A 27,385-nucleotide genomic window follows, 5' to 3' on the forward strand; every position below is an offset into this window, starting at 1 on the left:
AACCAGGGGTCAGCAACCTTTCAGAAGTGATGTGCCAAGTCTTCCTTTATTCACTCTAATTTAAAGTTTCGTGTGCCAGTAATACATTTTAACATTTTTAGAAGGTCTCTTTCTATAAGTCTATAATATATAACTAAACTATTGTTGTATGTAAAGTAAATAAAGTTTTTAAAATGTTTAAGAAGCTTCATTTAAAATTCAATGAAAATGCAGAGCCCCCCGGACTGGTGGCCAGGACCTGGGCAGTGTGAGTGCCACTGAAAATCAGCTGGCATGCCGCCTTCGGCACCCATGCCATAGGTTGCCTACCCCTGCTTTAAACAAACTCAGAGAACTGGCAGGTAAAGTCCCTTGGGAAGAAAATCTATGGGAAAAATGTGTTCAGGAGAGCTGGCAGTTTCTAAAGGGGACAGTATTAAAGGCACAACTGAAAACTATCCTGATGCGAAGGAAAATAGGAAGAATAGTAAGAGCCCAATATGGCTCCATCAGGAGCTCTTTAATGACCTGAAAACCAAAAAGGAATCCTACAAAAAGTGGAAACATGGACAAAGTGCTAAAGAGGAGTACAAAAGAAAAGCACAAGCAGGCAGGGACAAAATCAGAGAGGCTAAGACACAAAATGAGTTACACGTAGCAAGGGACATGAAATGGACTAAGATGAAATTGTTTAAATACACTAGGAACAAGAGAAAGATGAAGAAAAGTGTAGGTCCTCTACTTAATGGGGAAGGAGAGTGAATAACTGATGACATCAAGAAGGTTGAGCTGTTTAATGCCTATTTTGCTTCAGTCTTCACTAAAAAGGTTAATGGTGACCAGATACAATACAATTAATATTAGCCACAAGGGTGAAGGAACACAAGTCAAAATAGGGAAAAAACAGGTTAAAAAATATTTAGATAAGTTAGATGTATTCAGGTCTGCAGGGCCTCATGAAATACATCCTAGAGCACTTAAGGAACTAACTGAAGCAATCTTGGAACTGTTAACAATTATCGTTGAGGGTGCTGGGAGGATGTTATGTCCGAGAGCTGGAGAAATGCAAACATAGTACTTATTTTCAATAAGGGGTACAAAGGAGAAACTGGGAATTATAGACCAGTCAGCCTAATTTTGATACTTGGAAAGATACTGGAACAAATTATTTAACAGTCAATTTGTAAGCACCTAGAGGATAAGAGGATTATAAGTAATAGCCAACCAGTATTTGTCAAGAACAAATCATGACAAACCATCCCTAATTTCCTTCTTTGACAGGGTTACTGGCCAGGTGGATTGTGGGGGGAGAGGGGAAACAGTAGATATTATAGATCTTGATTTTAGTAAGACTTTTTAGACAGTCCCATATGACATTCTTAAAAGCAAACTAGGGAATTGTGCTCTAGATTAAATTACTATAAGGTGAGAGATCATACTCAAAGAGTAATTATCAATGGCTCGCTGTCAAACTAGGAGGGTGTATCTAGAAGGACTCTGTAGGGGTGAGGCCTGCGTCTGGTACTATTCAGTATTTTCACTAATGACTCAGATAATGAAGTGGAGAGTATGCTTATAAAATTTGCAGATTACACAAAACTGGAAGGTGTTAGCACTTTGGAGGACAGAATTAGAATTCAAAATTATCTTGACAAATTGGAGAGTTGGTCTGAAATAAACAAGATGAAATTCAAAAAAGACAAGTGAGATGTGCTACACTTAGAAAGGAAAAATCAAATGCACCGCTACAAATGAGGAATAATTGGTTAGATGGTAGTAAAGCTAAAAAGGATCTGGAGGTCATAGTGGATGACAAATTGATAATGAGTCAACAATATGATGCAGTTGTGAAACAGGTCTATATCATTCTGGAGTACATTAACAGGCGTCTTGTACGTAAGACAGGAAGTAATTGTCCTGCTCTATTCAGCACAGATGAGGCCTCAGCTAGAGTGCTGTGTCCAATTCTGGGCACTACACTTCAGGAAAAATGATCAATGGTTTAGAAAACCTGACCTGTGACAAAAGGTTAAAAAAACTGGGCATGTTTAGTTTTGAGAAAAGAAGACTGGGGGGCAGGAGTGACTGATAAGTCTTCAAACATACTAAGGACTGTTATAAAAAGAATTGTGATCAATTGTTCTCCATGCCCACTGAATATAGGACAAGCATCAAAGGAGATTTAGGTAAGATATCAGGAAAAACTTTCTGACTATAAAGGGCAGTTAAGCCCTGGGACAGGCTTCCAAGAGAGATTGTAGAATTTCCATCACAGAAGGTTTGTACGAACAGGTTGGACAAACAGCTGTTGGGTATTGTCTAGGTTTACTTGGTCCTGCCTCAGTACAGGGGGCTGAACTGGATAACTTTTAAAAGTCCCTGCCAGACCTCCATTTCTAAGATTGACATTTTTGCTCTCTTTAAAGGAAACTGTAAAGCTTTAAAGAGCCTTTGATGCCCCCCAATGAAAACATTTTAAAAGTTTTATGTAGTGATAGTTTTGCTGTACCAGCAGCACTAGCATATCCCCTCACATGAGTTTGTTTTTGCTGAATTGGCATGAAGCTACTGATCCTCCCCAACGTTAACCATTTTGAGTTTGCACATTCAGCAGGACAATACTAGCCAAACCTACTTACACTATTGAAAGCTCCGTACTAGGAATATGTCCCTAAAAGACACAGTACACAGAAGTATACCCATACCCCACTGCATTAAAAAATGCTTTGCAACACTTAGAAAACACCATGACTACAATTGTTATCATACTGTTAAAATCCTATGTTTTCATTATGTGGACAAATAGCTATGGCTCTTTACCTCTCTGAGGTTATTGTTTCTGTAATAGTGGAAGGGAATATTGTCCTATTATTGCTAAAAGAGCAAGACATACATGCTAGTTACAATTCTGTTGCTATATTGGTGTCTCTGCCTTCTCTCTCTGTTTTTAGTAGTATAAGATAAAAGTCAGACATGGCAATGAAGAAAGGCCCGAGTACCCATGTGCAGGCTAGGACTGAGCACCAACCAGTCTTTACACATTTACAGCCTGACAACAGTTTCTCTGAGGAAGAGGAGGAGAAAAAAGATAATGAAAATTCACAGACTGCTGCTTACATAATACAGGTATGGCAGAACATGGAGTGATTTTCCACTGACAATGAGGCTTGTGATCCTGAGTATAATATGATTAGCTTCGATTTGGGATTCGGATCTGTCAGTTCGCATTCAGTGATTAAAAACAATGATATGAATGCAAAATGTTTCCCATTTACTTTTTGAACGTTTTACAGTCACCTCGAATTATCCTTGATGGTTTGTGAATATGATAGAGTAAAGTGAAGTTACAAAGGAGTGACATTAGCAAACGAGAAAATAAAATGCTAACATATTTGGTAGCTGAATTTTCCAAACAGACGATTTAAAGTCCAATTAATATGTTCAAAATACATTTGAATGATTAACTAAAAATGAAGGTCATCTTATGTTACAAAAACAAATTAGCATATTTGGAGATAAGTACAGGTGTTTGTTTCATTGGTCCACTGAAACACACCCTGAACTGGACACTCCAGTAAGATTTCATCTTGTTTCAGATATTCAAAATCTATGTATTTCAAGCAGGGATCAGTTCCCTCTATTGCTTGCATCCCCCCTTCTCTCCCAAATGCACATGCATATATAAACAGTTCACATAGCACTATTAGGTAATAAAATAATTTAACATCAGGACAGGCATGGGGTAAGCAGTTTAAATTCTGCAGAGCTGAGCATCTATCTCTGAAACAGAAACCCAGATAGACAACACCAGCATTTAGTGGTGCACAGCATGTCAAAAAGCAAGCTCAGAATAAAGGACAGCGGTTTCCCTCTGTAGAATTGTACACACACTGACACACCCCAGATTTGCCAAATACAATAGAAATATTAACAGTTCATCTTCCTCCAAGTAAACATTTAAAACAATTAGAGTAAGCAGCCAAAAAAAAATATACCAACCTTAACCTAAATTTAATAAATTTCTGAGAAAATCTTCATATTGTAACAAAGCTGGATTGTTTTTCATCTCATCTTTCTATCCACAAAGTTTGCATTAGGCACACTAAATGAACCTGATATAGATCCGCATTTTCTCCAGCCTGTTTTGTCGTCAGCTTTCTGGAGTCCTATTGTGTAATTCCCCTCCCCTCTTCCCCAAACACTTCCAAGGCTGATGCAGAGGCTGGAGGCTTCTACAGCATAATGCAGTTTTCAGTAACTATGGCAGCGACAGCCCTGTAATGAAGCAGAGTGCTTCCTGCAACTTAATATTAAGGCTCAAAACAAGAAACTCAAGCAAAGTAGTATTACAAAAGAAAAAGAAAAAAAAATACTGCCCCTTAACACCAGTTTTACTGATTTAAAAACAGAAAAACCATCACTCAAATCAGACTGTTTTCCCCCTTCTTACTGCCGATTTAGATTCCAGTTAAATTTTTCTTTATTATTTAAATAAAAAAAACAAACAAACAAGCAGATTTTTTTTTCACTGCATGTTTGCAAAGCAAGACAGGCTGGCAATAAAAGCAACTACAAGTCCAGGTTTCTAGCCCATCAACTGATTTGCATTTTTCTCTACTATATTCCCTCCCCGGCACATTTGTCCAATCAGAAGGCTCCTTTCCCACACCACACCATAGCCTCAGAGTAACACAGAGCAAGTAGAGGATTACAGCAACTGCACAGGACCACCCTAGGAAACTAGTTATATATCTACTCACATCACAGAATTAAAAAAAACTTACTAGCTCTTAAGGGAAAAGTGATAAAATGGCTATGAACATTTTGTGTTATCTCCTTCCTTAGTCTCTTGAGATACTGCAAGTTATACAATTATATACAGAAAGAAAATGAATTAAAAATGGTAGTAGAGCCATATGTGACCTTTGAAAACAAGCACATAAAGGGAAATCCCTAAAGGTTAGAGAAGGGAAATCATCATCCTGCAAGACAAGCATTTAGCTCTTTGACAAGCTGATGTGCTTAAAAGAAAAAAAAGGTCTGCTGACTAGTGCGATTGTTCAGTTGTCTTAGGTTCTCCTCTTAAGAGTATGATCAACTCCTCCCACTGCCTAAATATGCAGACACAACACCACCAGCCAGGAGTGACATACCGACAACGCATCTGAGCATCTCTATAAGACAGCCCTACCCCTCTGACCAGCAACGAGACATACACACACTGCCTCAGGAGAATAATCAGGAGAACAAATGTACAGTCCTTTCCCTAGGCCAGAACAAGACTCCTGTAAGTCAACACACAACATATGCTCCACAGAAGACAGTGGTATCTCTGCAAAATTCTAGCTCAGCTGGAACTATACTCTATCTCAACTACCGCCTGTGATTTCAACTGAATATAGCATTCTTCAGTTCGTGTGCTGAAGTGCTATATAATGTTGCTGTGCACTGTTACTCAGCTGCTGTATCCCACCCTAGATGTGACAGTATTTCACAGGTGGGTGAAGTGATCCATTACGTACTTCAGAACTATAAAGCTCTGAGATGTCCAAATGGGAGCCATTGTTAGAATTTTAAAATAGTATTATGAGAATATTACGAGGAAATTCTCCACGTTCACCATATTGCAATGGATTAAATATGTTAACATGAATTACAATGTCTTCCAATAGCTATAAATAAACAATTTTTTTAAAATTCTTTTAAACTGGATGAAAAAACACCACCATTGTAATTAAAAAAACAGAGGCGGGAGGCAGAGGAGGGGAAGAAAGAGAAAGGAGGAAGCTTGGAGGTGTTATATAAAAGTTGATTATTTCTCCAAGAAACTAAAATGCAACTTCAGTGTATATTTCTGGGATGCTGCTTCTTTCACTGTCTAGTTTTTTGTATTTTTTTTAAATGGATCTGATTTTGATCTTAAACACTTGGACTTCTTAAACACTTTATTCTATAATGCCATCCCTTCCTCATCAAAACAGAGCACAATTTATCAAGGAAATTTGGGATATATTGTGATTATCTGAATATCTGAGACCCCTAATGATAAAGCATAGGTTTTGTTTTAAATCCATTAATTCTGATACACAGTATTTATGTAATGCATTATTCTGAAGCTACTTTTTATTAGTATTTTAAAAACAGACTGACTTGCTTTGCTATGGCCCTTTCTTAGTAAAAAAGTAACATGCTTTCTTTCTCTTTCAGTGAAATCCTGGCCTTACTGAAGTCAATGGTAAAACTCTCTCTAACTTCAGTGGCACCAGGATTTAACTTTTATACCTATTGTATTGGTAGTTCAACCAGTATTTGTGACGGTGCCCCGATATGGCTTTATGGAATATGCTTATGATTGTATATGTGACATAACTAGAATATGTTTTAGGCTACATATGCCATGTAACATTTCTGTGTAAAGGTTATGATCTACCGAATATATTCATCCTATTTGTATGCATGTACATTTTTTGTACTCGAAGTTATGAATGTTGGCTGTGTACTGGCTTGATTTTAACTAGCCTAGTAGAGCATTTGGTCAGCATCTTGAGAAAAGTGCAAATTAAGTGCCCAATCAAAAACCACTTAAACCAACAATGAACTTGAAGATGCCAATCCACATCTGAGCCTTCCCAGGAATGTGGCATAGCTGGTAAAAACTGAGTCATGCATGGACATGTGACTGCCCATGTGACTCCAAAACTCCATCTTGGAGCTGGACTTTGCATAGGAGTAAGGAGGGAGTCTCCACCCACAAGAGAAAATCTACTTAAACCCCCAGGAGACCCCTCCATTTTGTCTTCATTTGGTTAAAGAGAGAGAGCCTTTCCACCCCCAAGGATACCTAAAAGAAACTGGAACAAAAGGACAGTAACTACAGGGGGTGTGAGTGATTGCTGGACCCAGACCAGCAGGAGACTATTCTGTAAAAGGAAGCTTACTGGAACTGGTGAGGTTTTATTTGTATTTAGTTTCTTAGACATAGAATTGCGTGTTCTATTTTATTTTACTTGGTAATTCACTTTGTTCTGTCTGCTATTACTTGGAACCACTTAAATCCTACTTTCTGTATTTAATAAAATCACTTTTTACTTATTAATTAACCCAGAGGATGTATTAATACCTGGGCAGGCAAACAGCTGTGCATCTCTCTCTATCAGTGTTATAGAGGGCAAACTGTTTATGATTTTACCCTGTGTATCGGGGTTCTCAAACTGGGGGTCGGGACCCCTCAGGCGGGTCGCGAGGTTACTACATGGGGGGTTGTGAGCTTTCAACCTCTGCCCGAAACCCTGCTTTGGCGCCAGCATTTATAATGGTGTTAAATATATTAAAAAGTGTTTTTAATTTATTGGGGGGGGAATCGCACTCAGAGGCTTGCTATGTGAAAGGGGTCACCAGTAAAAAAGTTTCAGACCCACTGCTGTACATGCTTTATCCATGGTAAAACAGATTTATTTGCGGTTTAGACCCCACTGGGAGTTGGGCATGTGAGTGCTAAAGACAGGAACACTTCTGTATGTTGCTTTCAGTTTAAGTCTGCAGCTCTGGGAAATGTGGTTCAGACCCTGGTTCTGTGTTGGAGCAGACAGGCATGTCTGGCTCAACAAGACAGGGTGCTGGAGTCCTAGGCTGCCAGGGCAGGAAAGCAGGAGCAGAATTAGTCTTGGAACATCAGGTGGCAATTCCCAATGGGTTTCTGGGATATAACCCATCACAGTATTCACCTAGTATAAGCAGATATTGTACCAGACCCTATACAGTTTGGAGATCCCTAGAACCACCAGACATAGGGCCCAATTCTACAAAACATTAATCATATGATTAGTCCTTGCACATGCAATTAGTCCCATACAAGTCAGTGGAACTACCTTTCGTGAGTAAGGACTACTTACAAAAATAAAGTTTGCTAAATTGGGCCCAGTACATAAGGAGAAACACATCTGGCATTACATTTTAATTACCTGCCTTTGTCAGACTGAGTTAGAGCCTTAATATTATTTCACTGTGAGTGTTTGTACTTACTCTATTCTTATCATGGGAACAAAAAGTACAGGCTTGACCTGATTACACATAAAAGTCTAAAATGCATTTATGAGAACACTTTACCAGATTGACACTCATAAAAATAATACAATTATAAGTGAAAATGGCATGATGTTCTTTATGTGTTTATATATTCCAAATGGGCGAAATTCAGCCCTGGGCAGAAAGCCAGCATATGGCTTACACATCACTTTGAGTTCTGCTTGAGTCATGTTTAAGCCCCTACTTAGAAAGAACAAGGGTGCTGACTCTTTGCACAGGTGTGAATTTCACCCATCCTGAATGTTTTTGACACTATTCAGTCCTATGTCAGCTGGAATAATGTTGGGAGTTAGTCAACAATTGCTCCACAGCTCCTTCCAACTGCAGTATTTGACTTATAGCATTCTGTCCCCTCAAAAGCAGCATTTTCACACTTACAGTTTGACTGAAAAAAGACCCTGAGATGAGATAAAGAAGCTTTGCAGGGTCATTTGCAATCCATTTGTTAAATTGCACTTACAATATTAAAAAACACACAACGATTGGTCAGTGCAGCTTTAAGGCTAGATCCATTAGAATGTTAGGTTGGTCTCACTTGGGACTTGAATTTAATAGCTTGGCAAGCTACTAAAGCAAAAAAAGCCTCAAATGTGAAATAAGAATAGCATCATAGCAGCAAGAAACAGGGTCTCATCTGTACTTCAATTGAAATTTGCCATTCTTACACTTCAATGTGATGAAATGCACTTGTATTATCATGGTCCAGACTGCCTCCTCCCACAGTGGCTAACAGGGAAAGGAAGGGCTAGAGAGGCCAGAAAATCAGCATGGTTTTGACACGATCCTAATAATTCTAACTTGTGATAGTCATAGCTGAGAAAGCCTAGAAAATTAAGCAATTAAACTACATTATTGCTCTATGAAATTCTGTGTGAGATGAAGACCTAATGATTACAGAGGAAGGAACTGACTGCATCTTTGCACCAGTATCAATTTCCCAAGCCTCACATATCTGTAATTCCCAAAGTTTGCATGAGGATGCATACTCATTTGCAAAGACTGGAGAACTGTGCAAGAAATGTCATGATGAAAGGTACTATCACATACACCTTCACCTCGATATAACGCTGTCCTCAGGAGCCAAAAAATCTTACCGCGTTATAGGTGAAACCGCGGTATATCGAACTTGCTTTGATCTGCTGGAGTGCGCAGCCCTGCCCCCCTGGAGCACTGCTCTTACTGCATTATATCTGAATTTGTGTTATATCAGGTCATGTTATATTGAGGTAGAGGTATACTAACTTCAAGCTAGTCTCTTACCTCATCATTTCAGCTGAATGTTTGCACTCCTCATGGCCTACATGCTTTTGGCTGTGGAAAAAAGAAATATATTACAGTCAGTACTGTATTTCAGATACACTTCTACTAGGGGACATTGATTTGCTCTGTAGAGAGGGCCTATGAAACATCTACAGGCCACTTCAGTCCCATTTTAGCCCTATATTATAGACCTTTGTGCTGACCCTCTTAGGGGGAAACATTTCAATCATATGAGCAAATCCACTTACCTGGAATAAGAGACACACTTAATCACTTAGTGCAAGGGAAGAAAAAGAAAAAATATTGTTTAACTTTGTGGAAAGACTACAGAAAAGAAAAGATTGCTGGATTTCTTCAGGTAAAACACAGCTAATAAAAACTACATGCACATTATATCTCATCTCAGTAACAGATAGTCATTAATAAAAATTCAAATGAGCAGGACACCAAAAAGTTTCATTTTCAGAGTAACGGTTTAAGATAATCATGGCAAAATGGAAAACATTATACACTATAATATATCATATTCCCGTCCTAAAGGAATCTATCATCTATACATAATCGGGAAATCAGTCAGAAATAGTCCTCAATCCTGTTTGGTTTATGAGGGCAACTCAAACACTCGCTAAAAAAAAAAAAAAAAAAATAGTGATGTACAATCCTATATGCCTTGAGATGTGTGCAATATCTGATACCCATCACTGAGAGCCTACAACAAAAGTTTCTACCTCTTTTATATTCAAAACTGTGTAGTGAGTCTCTTGGCATCATGTAGATCATTAGCAAAGTCTTATTTGTAAACCTTTCCATTCTGGGGGGAAGGGAGGTAAAAGTGACATGACCTGGTATGATACATGGTACAAAACAAATAAATACTAAAGAAAGGTATCTCTGTATAAAATTAAAAGAAATAGTTTACGAGGATCTAAGGATGTTATCCTGAGAGAAGAAGAGCACACAGTGCACACCTGGAGCCAGTAACACAGAAAGAGTGCACAAATACTGTACAAGGATGAATGCTTCGTGTTCATAAATATAAGAAGGAAAAACATTCCAAGAGAATTTAAAAGATGCTGAATTTTGCTATTCCGTTAGAATAACTCTAGCAAACAAATGGGTTGATACTTGAGGTGAACTATGGAAGCAGTTGGTTCTTTCCCCAACAAGTAAATACAAATCACCATTGCAAGACAGCTCTTCAAGCAGTAGTAGTAAATGGTTATATTCCATTTTATAAATACACCAAATTGCATCCTCTTTATAACTGAAATTACACACCAAAATTAGCTTAAAAGAACATTAAGGTTGCAAAGTTAAGGACTCAAAAGTTAGGAAATGCCAGGATTAAAATTGCCTGTGCAGCATTAATTCAGCCCCCTTGTTTGTAATGCATTATAGTCTTTAATTTCACAATCACATACTATATTTTCCACCGCTTTATTCAGCGCACACAATAGACATGCTCTGGGGATGAATCGAAAGTGTGTAGTAAACGAGGCTGCTGTGTGTAGGACCCCTTTGTTGCAGAAGTTGGAAGGCATGTGGTGAATGAGGCAGGGGATTGGAGGAAAAGAAAGGATAGTTTCATGGTTAAGAAAGTTGAATGCCCTGAAAATTGGATTCAATCCCTGCCCGTGCTACAGAGTTTGTATGCGATGATGAGCAAATCACTTAAACCAAACTCTTCCCTGGTTGTCACTAACTGTGTGTTCCTCATTTTCTGGGCACCTGAGTTGAGACCCTGCAGGGGTCTGATTTGCAGAAGTGCTGAGAACTCACAGTAGCAACTAAAGTCAATGGGATCTGTGATTTGAACATGTAATGTACTAACCTATGCTAAGTATTCTGAAAAATCAGATTCTAGTCATCTCAGATTGGGCTCCCAAAATCAGTGGGATCTTTTGACCTTAATCTCTTTGGGCTAGACCCACAAAGGAATTTAGGAGCAAGTAAGATTTCTGCTCAACTGCTACCTCTCCCTGGAGGTACCTAAATTCCCTAGAAGACTAAATTTCTGGTGAAAATATGCCTACGTTTCTGGCTTTGAGCATGTGCAAAGTCACTGAAGTCCTGACGCTGCTAATCAGTTCAGCACCCTAGATCATGCCTAAATCCCAGAAAGATTTTAGAACTTTACCCACCTATCTCATCTGCAGGGCTCAGTCCAGTAGGTGTTCTCCAAGCATGCATATCAGATTTGGCCTCATACAAAAGACTGCTGGGGGGTGACCATATAGAGCATATTTGGGGGGCTGGTGGTGTGTGTATTCCAGGATACCCAATAGCCCATGCTTAGGGCACTCATCTGGAATGTAGGAGACCTGTTTTCAAGTCCTTACTCTGCCTGATTTGAAGGACTTGAACTTGGGTCTTTTATAGCCCAGGTGAGTGCCCTGACCACCAGAGTGGTTCTCTCTCAATCTCTCCTGATTGAGCTGTTCCGCTCATCATTATAACTTAAATCTAAAGAAGTAAATAAAATATGATGGGACCTATGCATTCCACTTCTCTTTGAAATGAACCCAGGCGCCAGGGAAATTCCATTCCAGTGAATACTTCTTTTAAACTTACCTTTCTTTTTCAAGTGGAGAAAAGATATAGGGAAGGGAAGGAGTGAAATCTCCACCCAAGTCCAGCCATTCCAAATATTTGCTGCTCAGTATGGGGGAGGCTTCACTAATCTATTAAAAAAACAAGATGGGAGCAGGAGGAAGGATTACTAAAACAACCTAGCAGGTTTCAGCTTATTATTGCTGCTGTTAATATGTGCCTCAGAATAGAGGCATGGTCCTTGTCCCAGTGACCCTACAGATGTCTACGTCTGTTTGGAAATCTGAATAAACTATTTTCTAAATAATATCTTGCAGTAGTGAGTTCCCTTTTTATACACCATATAAAAAGTATTTCCTTTTATCAATTTTTAATTTCAATCTCTAACTCTGATACTTGTAACAACAGCTACATGGATAATCATACTGGGGCACTCAATATACTAATTCTATAATTTCGCCATCTAAAATGGTTTTTAGTGTATTTAATGCTGAACGGTGAGCTAATACCATAAAGAGGATAACTCAGAATATTATTGATCATGGAAAGTTTTTAAATTGTCTTTCCACTTTAGTATTCTGCCTTTAGTTATATTGTTTCAACCCCAGTGAAGTCATGACTAGAAAACAAGGACATGTTAAATGATTGAAGAGGATCTGCATTTTCTTTTGCTAAGCAACTCTGCAAACAGCACCGGTGTCTATCCACAATGGTTTAGTGTTACTACAGACCATTAGAAGGAGGAAATGAGGCAACTAAATAAGTAGATATGAAGAAACATTATACGTTTCATATTTGCTTTTAAAATGAAATAAGAAGGTTGGTCACCAATGAAGAAATTTAGGAAAGAAAAATATGAAGTCTCAAAACTTACCAATCTTCTTTGTCTTAAAATGGCAGCCTCTGCTGGGTGGTTGAACCTAAATTTATGAGCCTTGCCCAGGACAACAAGACCTCCTGTTTCAAAAAAAAACAAACAAACGGAAACTATGAAGATAAATTTTATCAAACATCTGGAATTTGATGTGTATCCATGATACATACAATGTAAACCACTCCTAGTAACACTTCACAGTAATGCTGGCAGCAACAGTCAGTGCTTTATAAAAAAACTTAAACCCTGGAGGTCAGGGGCAAATCCACTACTGGAAATTTCTTTTCATTCTGACTCCTCCATCTCATAGACTTTAAGGTCAGAAGGGACCATTATTATCATCTAGTCTGACCTCCTGCACAATGCAGGCCACAGAATTTCACCCATCCACTTCAATAACACACTCCTAACCTATGCCTGAGTTATTGAAGTCCTCAAATTGTGGTTTGAAGACTTCAAGCTGCAGAGAATCCTCCAGCAAGTGATCTGTGCCCCATGCTGCAAAGGAAGGTGAAAAACCTTCAGGGCCTCTGCCAATCTGCCCTGGAGGAAAATTCCTTCCCGACCCCAAATATGACGATCAATTAAACCCTGAGCATGTGGGCAAGACTCACCAGCCAGCACCCAGGAAAGAATTCTCTGTAGTAACTCAGATCCCATCCCATCTAACATCCCATCACACACCACTGGGCAACTTACCTGCTGATAATCAAAGATCAATCGCCAAATTAATTGCCAAAATTAGGCTATCCCATCATACCATCCCCTCCATAAACTTATCAAGCTTAGTCTTAAAGCCAGATATGTCTTTTGCCCCCATTACTCCCCTTGGAAGGCTGCTCCAGAACTTCACTCCTCTAATAGTTAGAAACCTTCATCTAATTTCAAGTCTAAACTTCCTAGTGTCCAGTTTATATCCATTTGTTCTTGTGTCCACATTGGTACTAAGCTTAAATAATTCCTCTCCCTCCCTAATATTTATCCCTCTGATATATTTATAAAGAGCAATCATATCCCCCCTCAACCTTATTTTGGCTAGGCTAAACAAGCCAAGCTCTTTGAGTCTCCTTTCATAAGACAGGTTTTCCATTCCTCGGATCATCCTAGCAGCGCGTCTCTGAACCTGTTCCAGTTTGAATTCATCCTTCTTAAACATGGGAGACCAGAACTGCACACAGTATTCCAGATGAGGTCTCACCAGTGCCTTGTATAACGATACTAACACCTCCTTATCTTTGCTGGAAATACCTCACCTGATGCATCCTAAAACTGCATTAGCTTTTTTAATGGCCATATCACATTGGCGGCTCATAGTCATCCTGTAATCAACCAATACTCCGAGGTCCTTCTCCTCCTCCGTTACTTCCAGCTGATGTGTCCCCAATTTATAACTAACATTCTTGTTATTAATCCCTAAATGCATGACCTTGCACTTTTCACTATTAAATTTCATCCTATTACTATCACTCCAGTTTACAAGGTCATCCAGATCTTCCTGTAGGATATCCCGGTCCTTCTCTGTGTTAGCTATACCTCCCAGCTTTGTGTCATTCGCAAACTTTATTAGCACATTCCCACTTTTTGTGCCAAGGTCAGTAATAAAAAGATTAAATAAGATTGGTCCCAAAACTGATCCCTGAGGAACTCCACTAGTAACCTCCTTCCAGCCTGACAGTTCACCTTTCAGTACAACCCGTTGTAGTCTCCCCTTTAACCAGTTCCTTATCCACCTTTCAATTTTCATATTGATCCCCATCTTTTCCAATTTAACTAATAATTCCCTATGTGGAACCATATCAAATGCCTTACTGAAGTTGAGGTAAATTAGATCCACTGCATTTCCTTTGTCTAAAAAATCTGTTACCTTCTCAAAGAAGGAGATCAGGTTGGTTTGGCACGATCTACCTTTTGTAAAACCAATGACAAGGAGCACATAAGAGAAAGTTTTCAAGTCCTAGTGCTCAGTAATTAAGATACTCAAAAATCTTTAAAGTGAAAATGCTACAAAAAGTGAGAAAAAATCCAAAGCACAAATTAAGTAAAAAAAAAAATTCAAAGAATAATTTAGAAAGGCCCCTACATAGAGCCATATTTTAATCCCACAGCATCATGATCTTGGAACTTTGAAGTATAATTGAAAAAAAGTGCCAATAAAAGACTTGTCCTAGTAAGCTGAATAAGACTGTCTCGTGGTGGTGTGTGAAAGAAGCAGCATCTCCTAACAGCAGAAGATCTGGGCAGCCAAGAAAAGTGGCTTTCCAGTGTTTGCTTTTGAAACCACAACAAGGGCCTGTTCCACCAACATCAATAGAGTTTGTTAGGTGCTTTTGTAAACCCTGCCTTAAATCTCTAACCCTAACTTTGAATTCAGAGACACTCCCCTGTACTCTGTAGCTCAACATTTACAATTTTGACAAAAATCTGATTCCAATGAGAAATGAAGTCTAAGATAGTTCAACCATTCTAGTACAGACCACAGAAAGCCAAGCCCTTATGGCTTTTGCAGTGGACATGTTACAGGAGTTCTACCTAACCCATTACCTTACTGGTCAGGAGCAATCCTGAATAAGCCTTCCGTTTTCAGAGAACTAAGAATTACTGCAGCTAAAATTAATCTTAACATTACCATAACACTTTCATTTTAACATAACACGTACGCCCATCCATTTAGCAGAGATGTATGACTTCAGTAGATCCTAGTTTCTGAACTCAGAGGGTCATTAGGTTGTATTGTTCCACCCTAAGGAATGCTGAGTAATGGATTTACAGTATTTACTCTCTCAGTATTTTACTGTATTCACCTGCTGATACTTGTATCATTATATCAACGCCACAAAAAGGAACCGCAAGACTCACCTTGTGACAGACGACAAGCACCAGTGACTTCCTGTCCATTTACAGTACAATATGCTCCCTGGACTGGCCGCAGTGTCACAATCCCACACTTGTTGTCTATAATACAATGGTTCTTTTCAATCCACTGACCCTGCAGAACTAAAAATTGTAGGTCATTTTTACTGGATATTTTAGGTTTATTTTAAAAACTCTTTTCCACATTTACTTTAGAACAAAAGCTTCCAGGGCAGGTAAGTATACTAACTACACAGTACTATGGTCAAAGAACAATCCTATGCACCATATAGAAACCTAAATTTCTCCTCTGATTACTAGTTCAGGATCGGTTTTTGGAAAAGTTTACTGGTCTGAAAGTATTTGTACTGTTCTTCCAAAAGGTTTCTATCCCTACCAAGTTGTAAGCTATCAGGACCTGTAATCATGCTATATTTTCTATTTTAACTGTGACATTTTAATAGCTGATATTTCACTAATTACTAGAACTAGAGACTGATGATTTAATCAAAGATGAGATTCCAAGCTGTTTCCAATTTCAGTATTAAAAGTCAGTTTCTACTAGTTTTGGTGCTTCTTGAAATTGTGGCTGCTAAAAAAAAATCACATCAGAAACGAAAGGAGGGAGGGGGAGACAATGAAAACTAAGTAATTTTAAGATCCAACATCCATGACCCAGCATAGCTGGAAAGAAATATATTGAACCACAGGAAAGCCAGTTTGCTAGTTTCCTTCTCTATAACTTTTTAATTTTTATTTTATTTTATTTGTATTTATTTATTTATTGGGGAGGAGGGTTAAAACTGGAATGAATAGAGCAAGCTCTGGGCTTTGAACCACAATAATTTTCAATCCCTAATGTAAATTTACCCTACTGCGGAAAAACTTAAGTAGATTCTCAATTACTTTCATGGTGTTTCTTGACCCAATAAATAGCAGCAACACTTTATTATACAGCAAACCTACAAGCAGTTATTCTCTTCTCAACTTCTCACATGGAGATTGCTGGTGAAGAAAAATGACTATTAGACTGTTATGCTAGACAAGCAAAAGCACCTGGGTTGACAGAACACATTATAAAATCCTCTGTAATCTCAGTCTCTTACCAATATCCTGCTCCTGGTCTGAATCACATCTTCCAATTTTGGTTGTTCCTTCCTAAAAGAGGGAAATAACTATTGTAAATGAGGTAAATTAAAAGTAAACTATTGAAAATGAAAAATGCATAAAAGTTCTCATTAATTCTGCTACAGTATCTAGGTAAATATTTCAGACAAGTTATCCCTTCCTGGGTTGATTAGAACAGACTTTAGCTATTAGTTGTAATGTGTATGGAGTATTAAGCCTCAACTGCCCTCAGCTTTGTAATTGCTACAAATCACACTTAGTACTTCCTCTGTTGTTACTTAAGCAGATGCTGCAACCAGCTGGATAATTTTTTTTTAAGTTGCTTGAGTTAGATGTTTTGCTTGCATGGCTGCTCTCATACACAATTACTGTATTTAAACATGCACACTGGTATCTGAGTTTTTCAAATGGGCTACTCAGATGCCCAGTGACCCAATCTGAGTAGGTAATTATGATAACTGCGTGCACAAATAGCTGTATGCACAAAATAAGAAGCCAATTTTGAAAACATAGCCCAGAATGTAAATCTTCAAGGAGAGAGAGAGATGATAGACAGACAGACAGACAGACATAATCCCAACCTTTGAAAGGAGTTGGGCACAAAGTACAGATGCAGTAAACTCACTACAATCAGAGAGTAATCTGTATATGTAAATTTTCCATGGATGAATAAGTTCTAATAAATCAATATTCTTGTTGATTATTAAAGTTTGTGTCCCTATATATAAACAAATATTATATACACTCACAATTTTGAAAAAAGAAAGAACAAAGTGCTACATAAAAAAATTCTCAGGGCCATCCAGTTCAAAAAATAAATTTTGGTACAGTTATGGAAGTGAGTTAATATTTAATATATTTTGACAAAGGAAATGTCAATAAAACATAAGGTCGCTAATCAATATTCTGAATATGTAAAGTAGCAATAAAGGCAGTGGACTCACATCCTGTCCATTTTGTTCCTTGTATTATTCCTTAGGAAAACAAAGTCAGGACATGTCTTAGTTCTGACAAGGCACAATATCTATTTACTTCTAGCACTATGTTTCAATTGTTCAGTAAGCTGATTTGTAACAAGATTATTTAAAAAATATATTAAAACACAATCACATCTTGATAATCAGCAGTTTAGATTATATAAAAGTTAATTATTATTATTTGTACAGTATCTGAAGTTTTCTGTGGTCCAACCAGAACAAATGAAAATATGGTCCTCGCCCCAAATAGCATACAATTTAATTCTAAACACGAAGCAACATGAGAAAGCAACAATCCATAAGGGCAGAAAAAGGAAGGATGAGGTTTATAATAAGATGACAAGGTTACTTAAGGAGTAATAATGAATTACATGTAACCACGAGCATGTCTTACTAGTCTCCCAGCATCTGATGGGGAGGGGTGCTTGTCACTCTCACCCCAGGGAGCTGAGATAGGGTTGCCATCTGCGCAGTTTTTGTAGGAACTTTCCTTTTTTGAGGTAGCTGTCCCAGGAAATCTGTAAAGGTGCTCAGTACACACTGCCAGCTGTCCAATTTTATAGGCCCAGGATCATCTTGGATGCCCAAGTTCTTATATCTCGGGGATGACAATCTCAGCTTGGGTCCCTGTACACAGGGGTTGGGTAACAATTCCAAACTGCCAACCCAGCACAACCTTATACTTGGGTGGCTGAGAGGGGGTGAAGCTCATACACAAAGCCCTCTGCTGAGAGATTGAAGGCTCTCTCCTCAGGGAGAAAAGGGGTTTAAAAGGCCAGCTACTAAGCAACCAAAGGAGCTAGTGAAGAGGAGCAGCGAAGAGGAGTTTTGCGAGGGAGTTGAGAGAGGCATTCCTTCGAGGCAGAGCCGGCTCCAGGCACCAGCCGAGCAAGCTCATGCTTGGGGCGGCAGATTCCAAGGGGAGGCATTCTGGCCACCTCTTTTTTTTTCCTTTTTCTTTTTGGTTTGTCGCTCCAGCCACCCTGTAGGGGGCGGCGGTGGGCGAAGGAGGGGAGCACCCTGCAGCAAACTCAGCAGGGCAGCCCACGTCCTTCCCTCCCTGCCTAACGGAGCGGTGTAGGACTCTCCCGGCAGGCGGTGCGGCAGGAGGGGCTGCGTGGCGAGTGCTCCACTGAAGCCCTGGCCGCCCTCCTTCTCTCTCTCTCCCCCACTCCCTCCCCCCCTTCCCCCCCGCTAGACCGGGCGTGCACTCCGCTGCACATCTGCAGCACAGGGACTCTCCCTGCACCCTGGCTCTGGCCGCCCTACAGGTTTGTTTGTTTGGTTTTTTTTTTTGCTTTGCTTTGCTGCTCCGGCTGCCCTGCAGGTTTTGTTTTGTTTTTGTTTTTCTTCTGCTTTGCTGCTCCAGCCACCCCACGGGTTTGTTTTTCCCCTCTTCCTGCTTTGCCGCGACGGTCGCCCCGCAGGTGTTTTGTGTGTGTGCGTGTGCTTTGCCACTTCAGCCACCCTGCAGATGTTTTGTGTGTGCATGTGTGTGTGTGTGTTTCGCCACTCTGGCCCCCCACAGTTTTTTGTTTGTTTTTTTTTGCACTTGGGGTGGCAAAAAAGCCAGCGCCAGCCCTGCTTCGAGGTCCAGCTCTCAAGCAGAGAAAATCCTGCAACAAAATAAAGACAGCACAAGACAAAGTAAGCAACCAAGGTAAGCAGAGTTTGGCTGCAGTAGAGTTCAGCAGCAGGAGGAGGAGGCCGAGGGACTATAAACTAACTATTAAGAAGAATGACAGAAAACCCCTAGTAAAGAAAGGGAGAATGAAGAAGAGATAACCCAATACATCTAACAAACATACTCTAAACTTAGGCCAATAAACCAACTCCTCCCCACCAATCAAAATTAACCAACTTTAAAAAAAGATGCAAGAGTAAAAATAGTGCAGGCAGAAATTCAGTTGCAGAGTGGGAACTATCCAGTTTATTAAACTGAATGCAGCATGTGAGACTACCTGCCTCAGGGGCAGGTGGTGTATGCGTGCATATGGTGCAAGTAGCTCATGGCCCTCAGAGGGAGTGTTTGGGCTCTTGAGGCCAGAGTAGCTGTAATGCAGGAGCTAAAGGAGACAGAGGTGTATGCAGAGGACACTTTCAGGGACACAACAGAGCAGTTCCACCCTCAGTCTGACAGCTTCTCTTCAGAAGGATGAAAGTCTCGAGGAATGAGAACATCAAGCTGGAGCAGAGAAAAAAACTATTCAATATTTTGGACCCTCCTTCCAGATGATGTCATGGTTTCCTCTTGTACTGAGGAGATCCCCTCAGGGGGAGAGAACCCCAGTTACTAGGAACAGCAAGGAAATAGTAACAGAGGATTTGATTATTAGCAATGTCAATAGTTGGGTTTGTGATGACCTGGAAAAGCACATGGTAAATTGCCTGCTGGGTGCAAACATTGTGGCTCTCACAAGACATCTGAACAGACTTATGTACACTGCTGGGAAAGAGCCAGTGGTGGTGCATGTGGGTACCAATGATATAGGCAAAGGTAGGAGAAAGGTTATGGAGGCCAAATTTAGGCTGCCAATTAAGACACTAAAGTCCAGGACCTCCATGGTAGCATTCTCTGAAAAGCTTCCAGGTATATGCACCAGGCCAGAAAGACTAGCAGAACTGCAGGATCTCAATGCGTGGATAAGCCAATAGCATACGGAAGATGGTTTTAGGTTTGTTAGGAACTGGGGAACCTTTTGGAAAAGAAAAAGCACAAATAGGAAGAACAGACTCCACTTACACCAAAATGAAACCAGACTGCTGGCATGTACAATTAAAAAGGTTGTAGAGGATTTTTTTTAAACTAAGGGACAGGGGAAAGCCAGCCAGGCAGAGATGTCCCTTAGGGATGAGTTTATTAAAGGGAGAATTGTATATCCTAGTAAAGATGATAGGAAAGAAATTGTTAATGTACAGGTAGGAGCCAGTGAGTAGTAAAAGAGCTTATATTAAAATGCTTGAAGTCTAAATACTAAGATGGGTGAACTAAAATGCCTGGCATTAAATGAGTATATTGATATAATAGGAATCAAAGAAACTTGGTGAAATGAGGATAGTCAGCGGGACACGGTAATACAAGAGTACAAAATACATAGGAACAACAGAGTAGGTTGCGCTGGTGGGGGTGTGATACTATATGTGAAAGAAAGCTTAGAATCAAATAAAGTAAAAATCTTAAATGAATCAAACTGTACCACAGAATCTCTATGGATAGAAATTCCATGCTTGAAGAATAAGAAAACAGCAGTAGGAATATTTATTGACCACTGGACCAGTATGGTGATGGCGCTTATGAAATCACTCAGTGATATTAGACAGGCTACAAAGGCAAAAACTACAATAATCATAGTGCATTTCATCTATTTTCATATTGACCTCAGAAAGGGCTGCAGAAACAAAATTTCTAGATACCATAAATGACTGCTTCTTGGAGCAGCTTGTCCCGGAACCCACAAGGGAAGAGGCAATTCTTAATTTAGTCCTAAGTGAAGCATAGGATCTGGTCCAAGAGGTGAATACAGCTGATTGCTTGGTAATAGCGACCATAATGTAATTAAATTTAACATCCTTGTAGGGGGAAAAATGCCAAATAAACTTACCACAGTAGCATTTAACTTCAAAAAGGGGAACTACACAAAAATGAGGAAGGTAGTTAAATGGAAATTAAAAGGAACAGTAGCAAGGGTGAAATGCCTGCAAACTGCACAAAAACTATTTGAAAACATCATAATAAAGGCTCAAACTAAAAGTATACCCCAAATTAAAAAAGAACAGTAATAGGACCAAAAATGCTACTATGGTTATGTGATGGGGTGTTCATCGCACACCAGCCACTGAAGGGATTAAATTGGCTAATTGGGCTAATTATCCATCTAGGCTGCAGTTTGAGGAGGAGCCAGGGAGCAATGAGGACTAATTAAAGGATGAAGCTCACCTGGACAGGAACAGGCATGGTTTGTATAAAGCCAAGTATCTCGGGGCAGAAAGAGGCTGCTGGAGAGAGGCTGTAGTCACTCCCTGGGAGCAGAGAGGAGAGCAGAGGAGAAAACCCAAGAAAAAATAAGCCCCAAAAGGGTTAACCCCAGAAGAGTTATAGCGAAAGGAAGCCTGAGAGGGCAAGGTAGGAAGAAGTCCAGGGAAACAGCAGCAAGGGGTAGGATGGGGCAGACCCTGAGTGCTTGTTACAGGGTTCCTGGGCTGGAACCCAGTGTAGAGGGCGTGCCTGAGTTCCCTTAACAGTCACTGGGAAGTGGCACAGGATTGTGAGAGGTGCCAACCAGACAGCTGGTTTAGAGAGACCAAAAGAAGGCTGCGGGGGGATATGCTTGCTCTATATAAATATATCGGGGGGTTAACGTTAGGGAGGGAGAGGAATTATTTAAGTTTAGTACTAATGTAGGCACGAGGACGAATGGGTACAAACTGGATATTAGGAAGTTTAGACTTGAAATTAGACGAAGGTTTCTAACCATTAGGGGAGTGAAGTTCTGGAACAGCCTTCCGAGGGAAGTAGTGGCGGCAAAAGACTTATCTGGCTTTAAGACTAAGCTTGATAAGTATATGGAGGGGATGTTATGATAGGATAGTTTAATTTGGGCAATTGATCTTGGATTATCACCAGATAAGTCTGCTCAATGGTCTGCGGGGAGATGTTGGATGGGATGGGAACTGAGTTACTGCAGAGAATTCCTTCTTGGGTGCTGGCTGGTGAGTCTTGCCCACATGTTCAGGGTTTAGCTGATCGCCATATTTGGGGTCGGGAAGGAATTTTCCTCCAGGGCGGATTGGCAGGGGCCCTGGAGGTTTTTCGCCTTCCCCTGCAGCGTGGGGCATGGGTCGCTTGCTGGTGGATTCTCTGCAGCTTGAGGTCTTCAAACCAATTTTGAGGATTTCAATAACTCAGTCCTGGATTAGAGGTTGTTATAAAAGTGGATGGGTAGGGTTCTGTGGCCTGCCTTGTGCAGGAGGTCAGACTAGATGATCATATTGGTCCCTTCTGGCCTATGAGTCTATGAGACTTGGCTATCCAGAAGGGGAGGACTACATAGTGATCTGGCTGGAGGGCTGAGTCACAAAGAGAGAGAGACAGAGAGAGAGAGGGGTCACAACTTGAGTAACTGATGGAAGGAAGCTCTCACCAGACTGGGTGAGAGCTGATCCCCAGAGCAGCCACAAGGAGGTACTATTTGCAGTGAGAGAACTCCCTTCCCAGGCTAAACAGAGTAAAAAAGGTGGTTAGAGGCAAAAAGAAACCCTTTAAAAATCAAATCCTATGGAGGAAAATATAAAGGAACAAACTGTGGCAAATCGAGTGTAAAAGTATAATAAGGCAGACCAAGAAAGAATGCAAAGGGCAACTAGTTAAAGAGACAAACTAATAGCAAAAAATATTTTAAGCACATCTGAAGCAGGAAGCCTGCCAAATAGTCCAAGTGGGACATTGCACAATCCGGGTGCTAAGGAAACACTCAAGGAAGACAAAGCCATTGTGGAAAAGCTAAATTAATTCTTTGCATCTGTCTTCACTGCATGGGATGTGGGAGAAATCCCCAAGCCATTTTTTTTAAGGTGACAAATAACAGAAACTGTTCCAGGCTAAGGCATTAGTAAAGGTGGAACAAAATGATAAACTAAATAGTAATAAGTCACTAAGACCAGATGGTATTCACACAAGAGTTCTGAAGAAACTGAACTATGAAATTGTAGAACTACTAATTCTAGTATGTAACCTATCAATTAAATCAGCCTCTCCTAGGGTGACCAGATAGCAAGTGTGAAAAATCAGGACAGGAGATGGGGGTAATAGGAGCCTATATAAGAAAAAGACCCCAAAATTGGAACTGTTCCTATAAAATCAGGACATCTGGTCACCCTAGCCTCTGCACCAGATGACTGAAGGATAGCTAACGTAATGCCAATTTTTTTTAAAAGGCTTTAGAGTTGATGCTGGCAATTACAGGCAGTAAGCCTAACCAGGCAAACTGGTTGAAACTATAGCCAAGAATAGAATTATCAGACACCTAGATAAACACGATATGTTGGGGCTGAGTAAACACAGCTTTTATAAAAGGAAATCATGCCTCACCAATGTATTAGAATTCTTTGAGGGGGTCAACAAACATGTGGACAAGGGTGATCCAGTGGACATAGTGTACTTGGACTTTCAGAAAGTCTTTGACAAGGTCCCTCACCAAAGGCTCTTAACCAAAGTAAGGAGTCATGGGATAAGAAGGAAGGACCCCTTATGGATCAGTAACTAGTTAAAAAGGATAGAAAACAGAGGATAGGAATAAATGGTCAGTTTTCACAGAGGAACGAGGCAGATAGCCAGGTCCCCCAAGGATCTGTACAGGAACCAGTGCTATTCAACATATTCACAAATGATCTGCAAAAGGGAGTGAACAGTAAGGTGGCAAAATGTATAGATCAGGGGTTGGCAACCTTTCAGAAGTGGTGTGCCGAGTCTTCATTTATTCACTCTAATTTAAGGTTGTGCGTGCCAGTAATACATTTTAACGTTTTTAGAAGGTCTCTTTCTATAAGTCTATAATATATAACTAAACTATTGTTGTATGTAAAGTAAATAAGGTTTCAAAATGTTTAAGAAGCTTCATTTAAAATTAAATTAAAATGCAGAGCCTCCCAGACCAGTGGCCAGGACCTGGGCAGTGTGAGTGCCACTTCGGCACATGTGCCATAGGCTGCCTACCCCTGGTATAGATGATACAATGTTCAAGACTGACAGCTGAGATTTACAAAGGGACCTCATAAAACTGGGTGATTGGGCAACAAAATGGCAGATGAAATTCAATGTTGGTAAATGCAAAGTAATGCACATTGGAAAAAATCATTCCAACTATGCATATAAAATGATGGGGTCTAAATTACTTGTTACCACTCAAGAAAGAGATCTTGGAGTCACCCTGGATAGTTCTCTGAAAATGTCCACTCAACATGCAGCAGCAGTCACAAAAGCTAACAGAGTGACATAGCCATTAAGAAGGGGATAGATAATAAAACAGAAAATATCATAATGGCACTATATCAATCCATGCTTGAATACTGAGTGCAGTTCTGGTTACTCCATCTCAAAAAAAGATGCATCAGATTTGGAAAAAGTGCAGAGAAGGGCAATGACAATAATCAGGTGTTTAAACGTCATGAAAACGAATGGGATGTTACTTTAATTTTTTTCACTTATCTATATCCCATTATAATGTACACATTTACATTGTGTACACACCTGTAACTAAATAACCCATCAAATGAGAAAGAAGCCGTGTGGAATGCAAATGAAGTGCTAATTTCAAAGCAAGTGGTTATTGTGCATGACAACTGGCGGTCAAAGACTCTGAATTTATTCCTCACTCTCCTTCATTAAAGAAAGAGCCCACTTGGGTAGTGACCCTGTCAGCTTGTTTTCTGTGAGAAGAAGCTATAAGCAAGTCTGAGAGTCTGTCACGGAGGTCACGGATTCCGTGACTTTCCAGGACCTCCATGACTTCCATAGCCACACCAGCTGCTGCTGGGGCAGCCCCCATGGCCAGCCACCCAACCCTAAATTCCCTGTAAGCTACAAGCAGGCTATCAAGTGTTGCGCAGTTCAGGTGTCCCTCCACCCACTGCCGCATGTTGCTCTTGCCTTCTGCCTTGGAGCTGCTCCCAGAAGCCTCCTACTTGCTGTGCAGGTGTGGGGTACCCTATCCCTACCCTCAAGCATATCTACCTCTCCCCCTAGCTTAGTGTCATCTGCGAACTTGCTGAGGGTGCAATTCATCCCATCATCCAGATCATTAATAAAGATGTTGAACAAAACCAGCCCCAGGAACGACCGCTGGGGCACTCCATTTGATATCGGCTGCCAACTAGATATCTAGCCAGCTTTCTATCCACCTTATAGTCCATTCATCTAATCCAAACTTCTTTAAGTTGCTGGCAAGAATACTGTAGGAGACCATATCAAAAGCTTTGCTAAAGTCAAGATCTATCTCATCCACTGCATTCCCCTTATCCACCAAGCCAGTTTGCCTTCTATGATGAGATATCAGGTTGGTCAGGCATGACTTGCTCTTGATGAATCCATGTTGACCATTCCCGATCACCTTCCTCTCCTCCAAGTGCTTCAAAATGGATTCCTTGAGGACCTGCTCCATGATTTTGCTGGGGACTGAAGTGAGGCAGACAGGTCTGTAGCTCCCCAGGTTCTCTTTCTTCCCTTTTTAAAATATGGGCACTATATTAGCCTTTTTCCAATCATCTGATCTACTTGCTGACCTACTTAAAAGGGCAACTGATCTACTTAAAGTGGAGTCAGTATACTTCAAGGGGCAATATGCGCGCCCGCAGCACGTCTCCGTCGCGCGCGCACACTATCTTTCACACTCACTTCCCAACACATACTTGCATTGTTATTATTTCTTGATACTTCTTTCAAAGTGTGTTATTTTAGTTTTTTTTACTAGTCTATGCATTTCATAATTTTTATTTCTCTTACGCTTAAATTTAATTCTTTGAATAGTGAGTTCTAAAATGCCTAACCTGTCCTGTTGGAGTAATTATCCCTACGGTAACTTTTAAAAAACACATATTATATCTAGGCTTTTGGTTTCTACTGGTGGTGCACATTCGCATATTACCTCGATATGATGCACATTCATTCCGCATATGGATGGAAAAAATTAGAGGGAACACTGCCCCAACCCCCTGCCCTGAGCCCCCTCCCGCACCCAAACTCCCTCCAACAGCCCATGCCCCACATCCCCTCCCGCACTCAGAACCCCTTGTGGCCGTTCCTCCGCCTAGGAGCAACAGGGACATGTCGCCACTTCTGGGGAGCCACACGGAACCAGGTAGGGAGCCTGCCGGCCCCACGCCAACCAGACTACAAGCCAGACTTTGAATGAAGATCAGAAATGCCAGTTTAGAGAGTTTTCTGGCTGGTAAAGTACCGGATAACACAGCTTTTACTGTATTCGGGAATATATTTTTGCACTTCAGTTTTGAAAACACATCATCTCTCAAAACACTTTACTACACAAATGGACTAATCCTTTTTACACCAATACAAATAAATCCATCAATTGAAACTTCAGACACTAATGAGCTATTGAAATCAAGAGGAAAGATACTCTTCACAAAAAAGGCTGTAACAATATGTCGCTGAGCTGTTGTAAAATCTACTGTATATGAAAAGTATATGAAGTAGGACACAAGAAGAGAATAATGGATAACACACTGCTTGCACAATATGATTAAAAATTGGCTGCCTTTTCCTTCCCTTCAAAAAGTACAGAATGATAGTGCAATGCTGTAGCACAAAAACATAAAGAACACTAAATTTTACCTTCTTGTTGTTCAGATGGAAGTAACAGACACCAGAGCCTAAAAGAGGCAAAGCACAAAGAAAAGAAAAGGCAGCATCTAGGAGCAAAGAAAGAGGGGACAAAGATGTTAGTGTAAGTGAAACAAACTTAATAAGAGGCTTTATATGAGTCCTATCAGTGAGCCTTCCGACTAGCTTTTCTCCATTAAAATGGAGTTCTGTTAACCATTTTAGGTTTTGTCAAAAGTAGCATGTGGAATACTCCACTGTTTGCAAATCAGTATATAATAATATGGAAGGACTAGCTTTAAAAAAAGTGTGCTTTAAGTAGTAGTGACTACTTTCTATATACAGTTG

General features: G+C 40.1%; 2 protein-coding genes across 10 annotated transcripts in view; one reads left to right on the forward strand and one right to left on the reverse strand.

Moving 5' to 3' along the window:
- Nucleotides 1-7,047, forward strand: part of CDAN1 (codanin 1) — a 98,107-nt gene extending 91,060 nt beyond the window's left edge. Inside the window, exons 28-29 of the transcript XR_007774878.1 lie at nucleotides 2,931-3,105; nucleotides 5,044-7,047. The gene's annotated coding sequence lies outside the window, so the exon portion shown is untranslated. The remainder of the gene's footprint in view (nucleotides 1-2,930; nucleotides 3,106-5,043) is intronic.
- The window catches only part of STARD9 (StAR related lipid transfer domain containing 9), a 321,608-nt gene that overhangs the window by 189,530 nt on the left and 104,693 nt on the right, over nucleotides 1-27,385 (reverse strand). For 7 of the 9 annotated variants that reach the window (XR_007774876.1, XR_007774877.1, XM_050956627.1 and 4 more), the window contains 5 exons: nucleotides 16,705-16,756; nucleotides 15,605-15,742; nucleotides 12,749-12,831; nucleotides 11,896-12,005; nucleotides 9,325-9,375 (listed from right to left, as the gene is read on the reverse strand). Coding sequence is in view for 7 of the 9 variants with exons in the window: in XM_050956627.1 (XP_050812584.1) it covers nucleotides 9,325-9,375; nucleotides 11,896-12,005; nucleotides 12,749-12,831; nucleotides 15,605-15,742; nucleotides 16,705-16,756 (434 nt within the window). In the remaining 2 variants the exon portion in view is untranslated. Of the gene's footprint in view, nucleotides 1-9,324; nucleotides 9,376-9,572; nucleotides 9,592-11,895; nucleotides 12,006-12,748; nucleotides 12,832-15,604; nucleotides 15,743-16,704; nucleotides 16,757-27,049; nucleotides 27,066-27,385 lie in introns of those variants that run through there. The other 2 variants (XM_050956634.1, XM_050956632.1) reach the window with 2 other exon arrangements.

This window comes from Gopherus flavomarginatus, chromosome 5, assembly GCF_025201925.1.
Source record: "Gopherus flavomarginatus isolate rGopFla2 chromosome 5, rGopFla2.mat.asm, whole genome shotgun sequence".
Classification (NCBI taxonomy): Eukaryota; Metazoa; Chordata; order Testudines; family Testudinidae; genus Gopherus; species Gopherus flavomarginatus.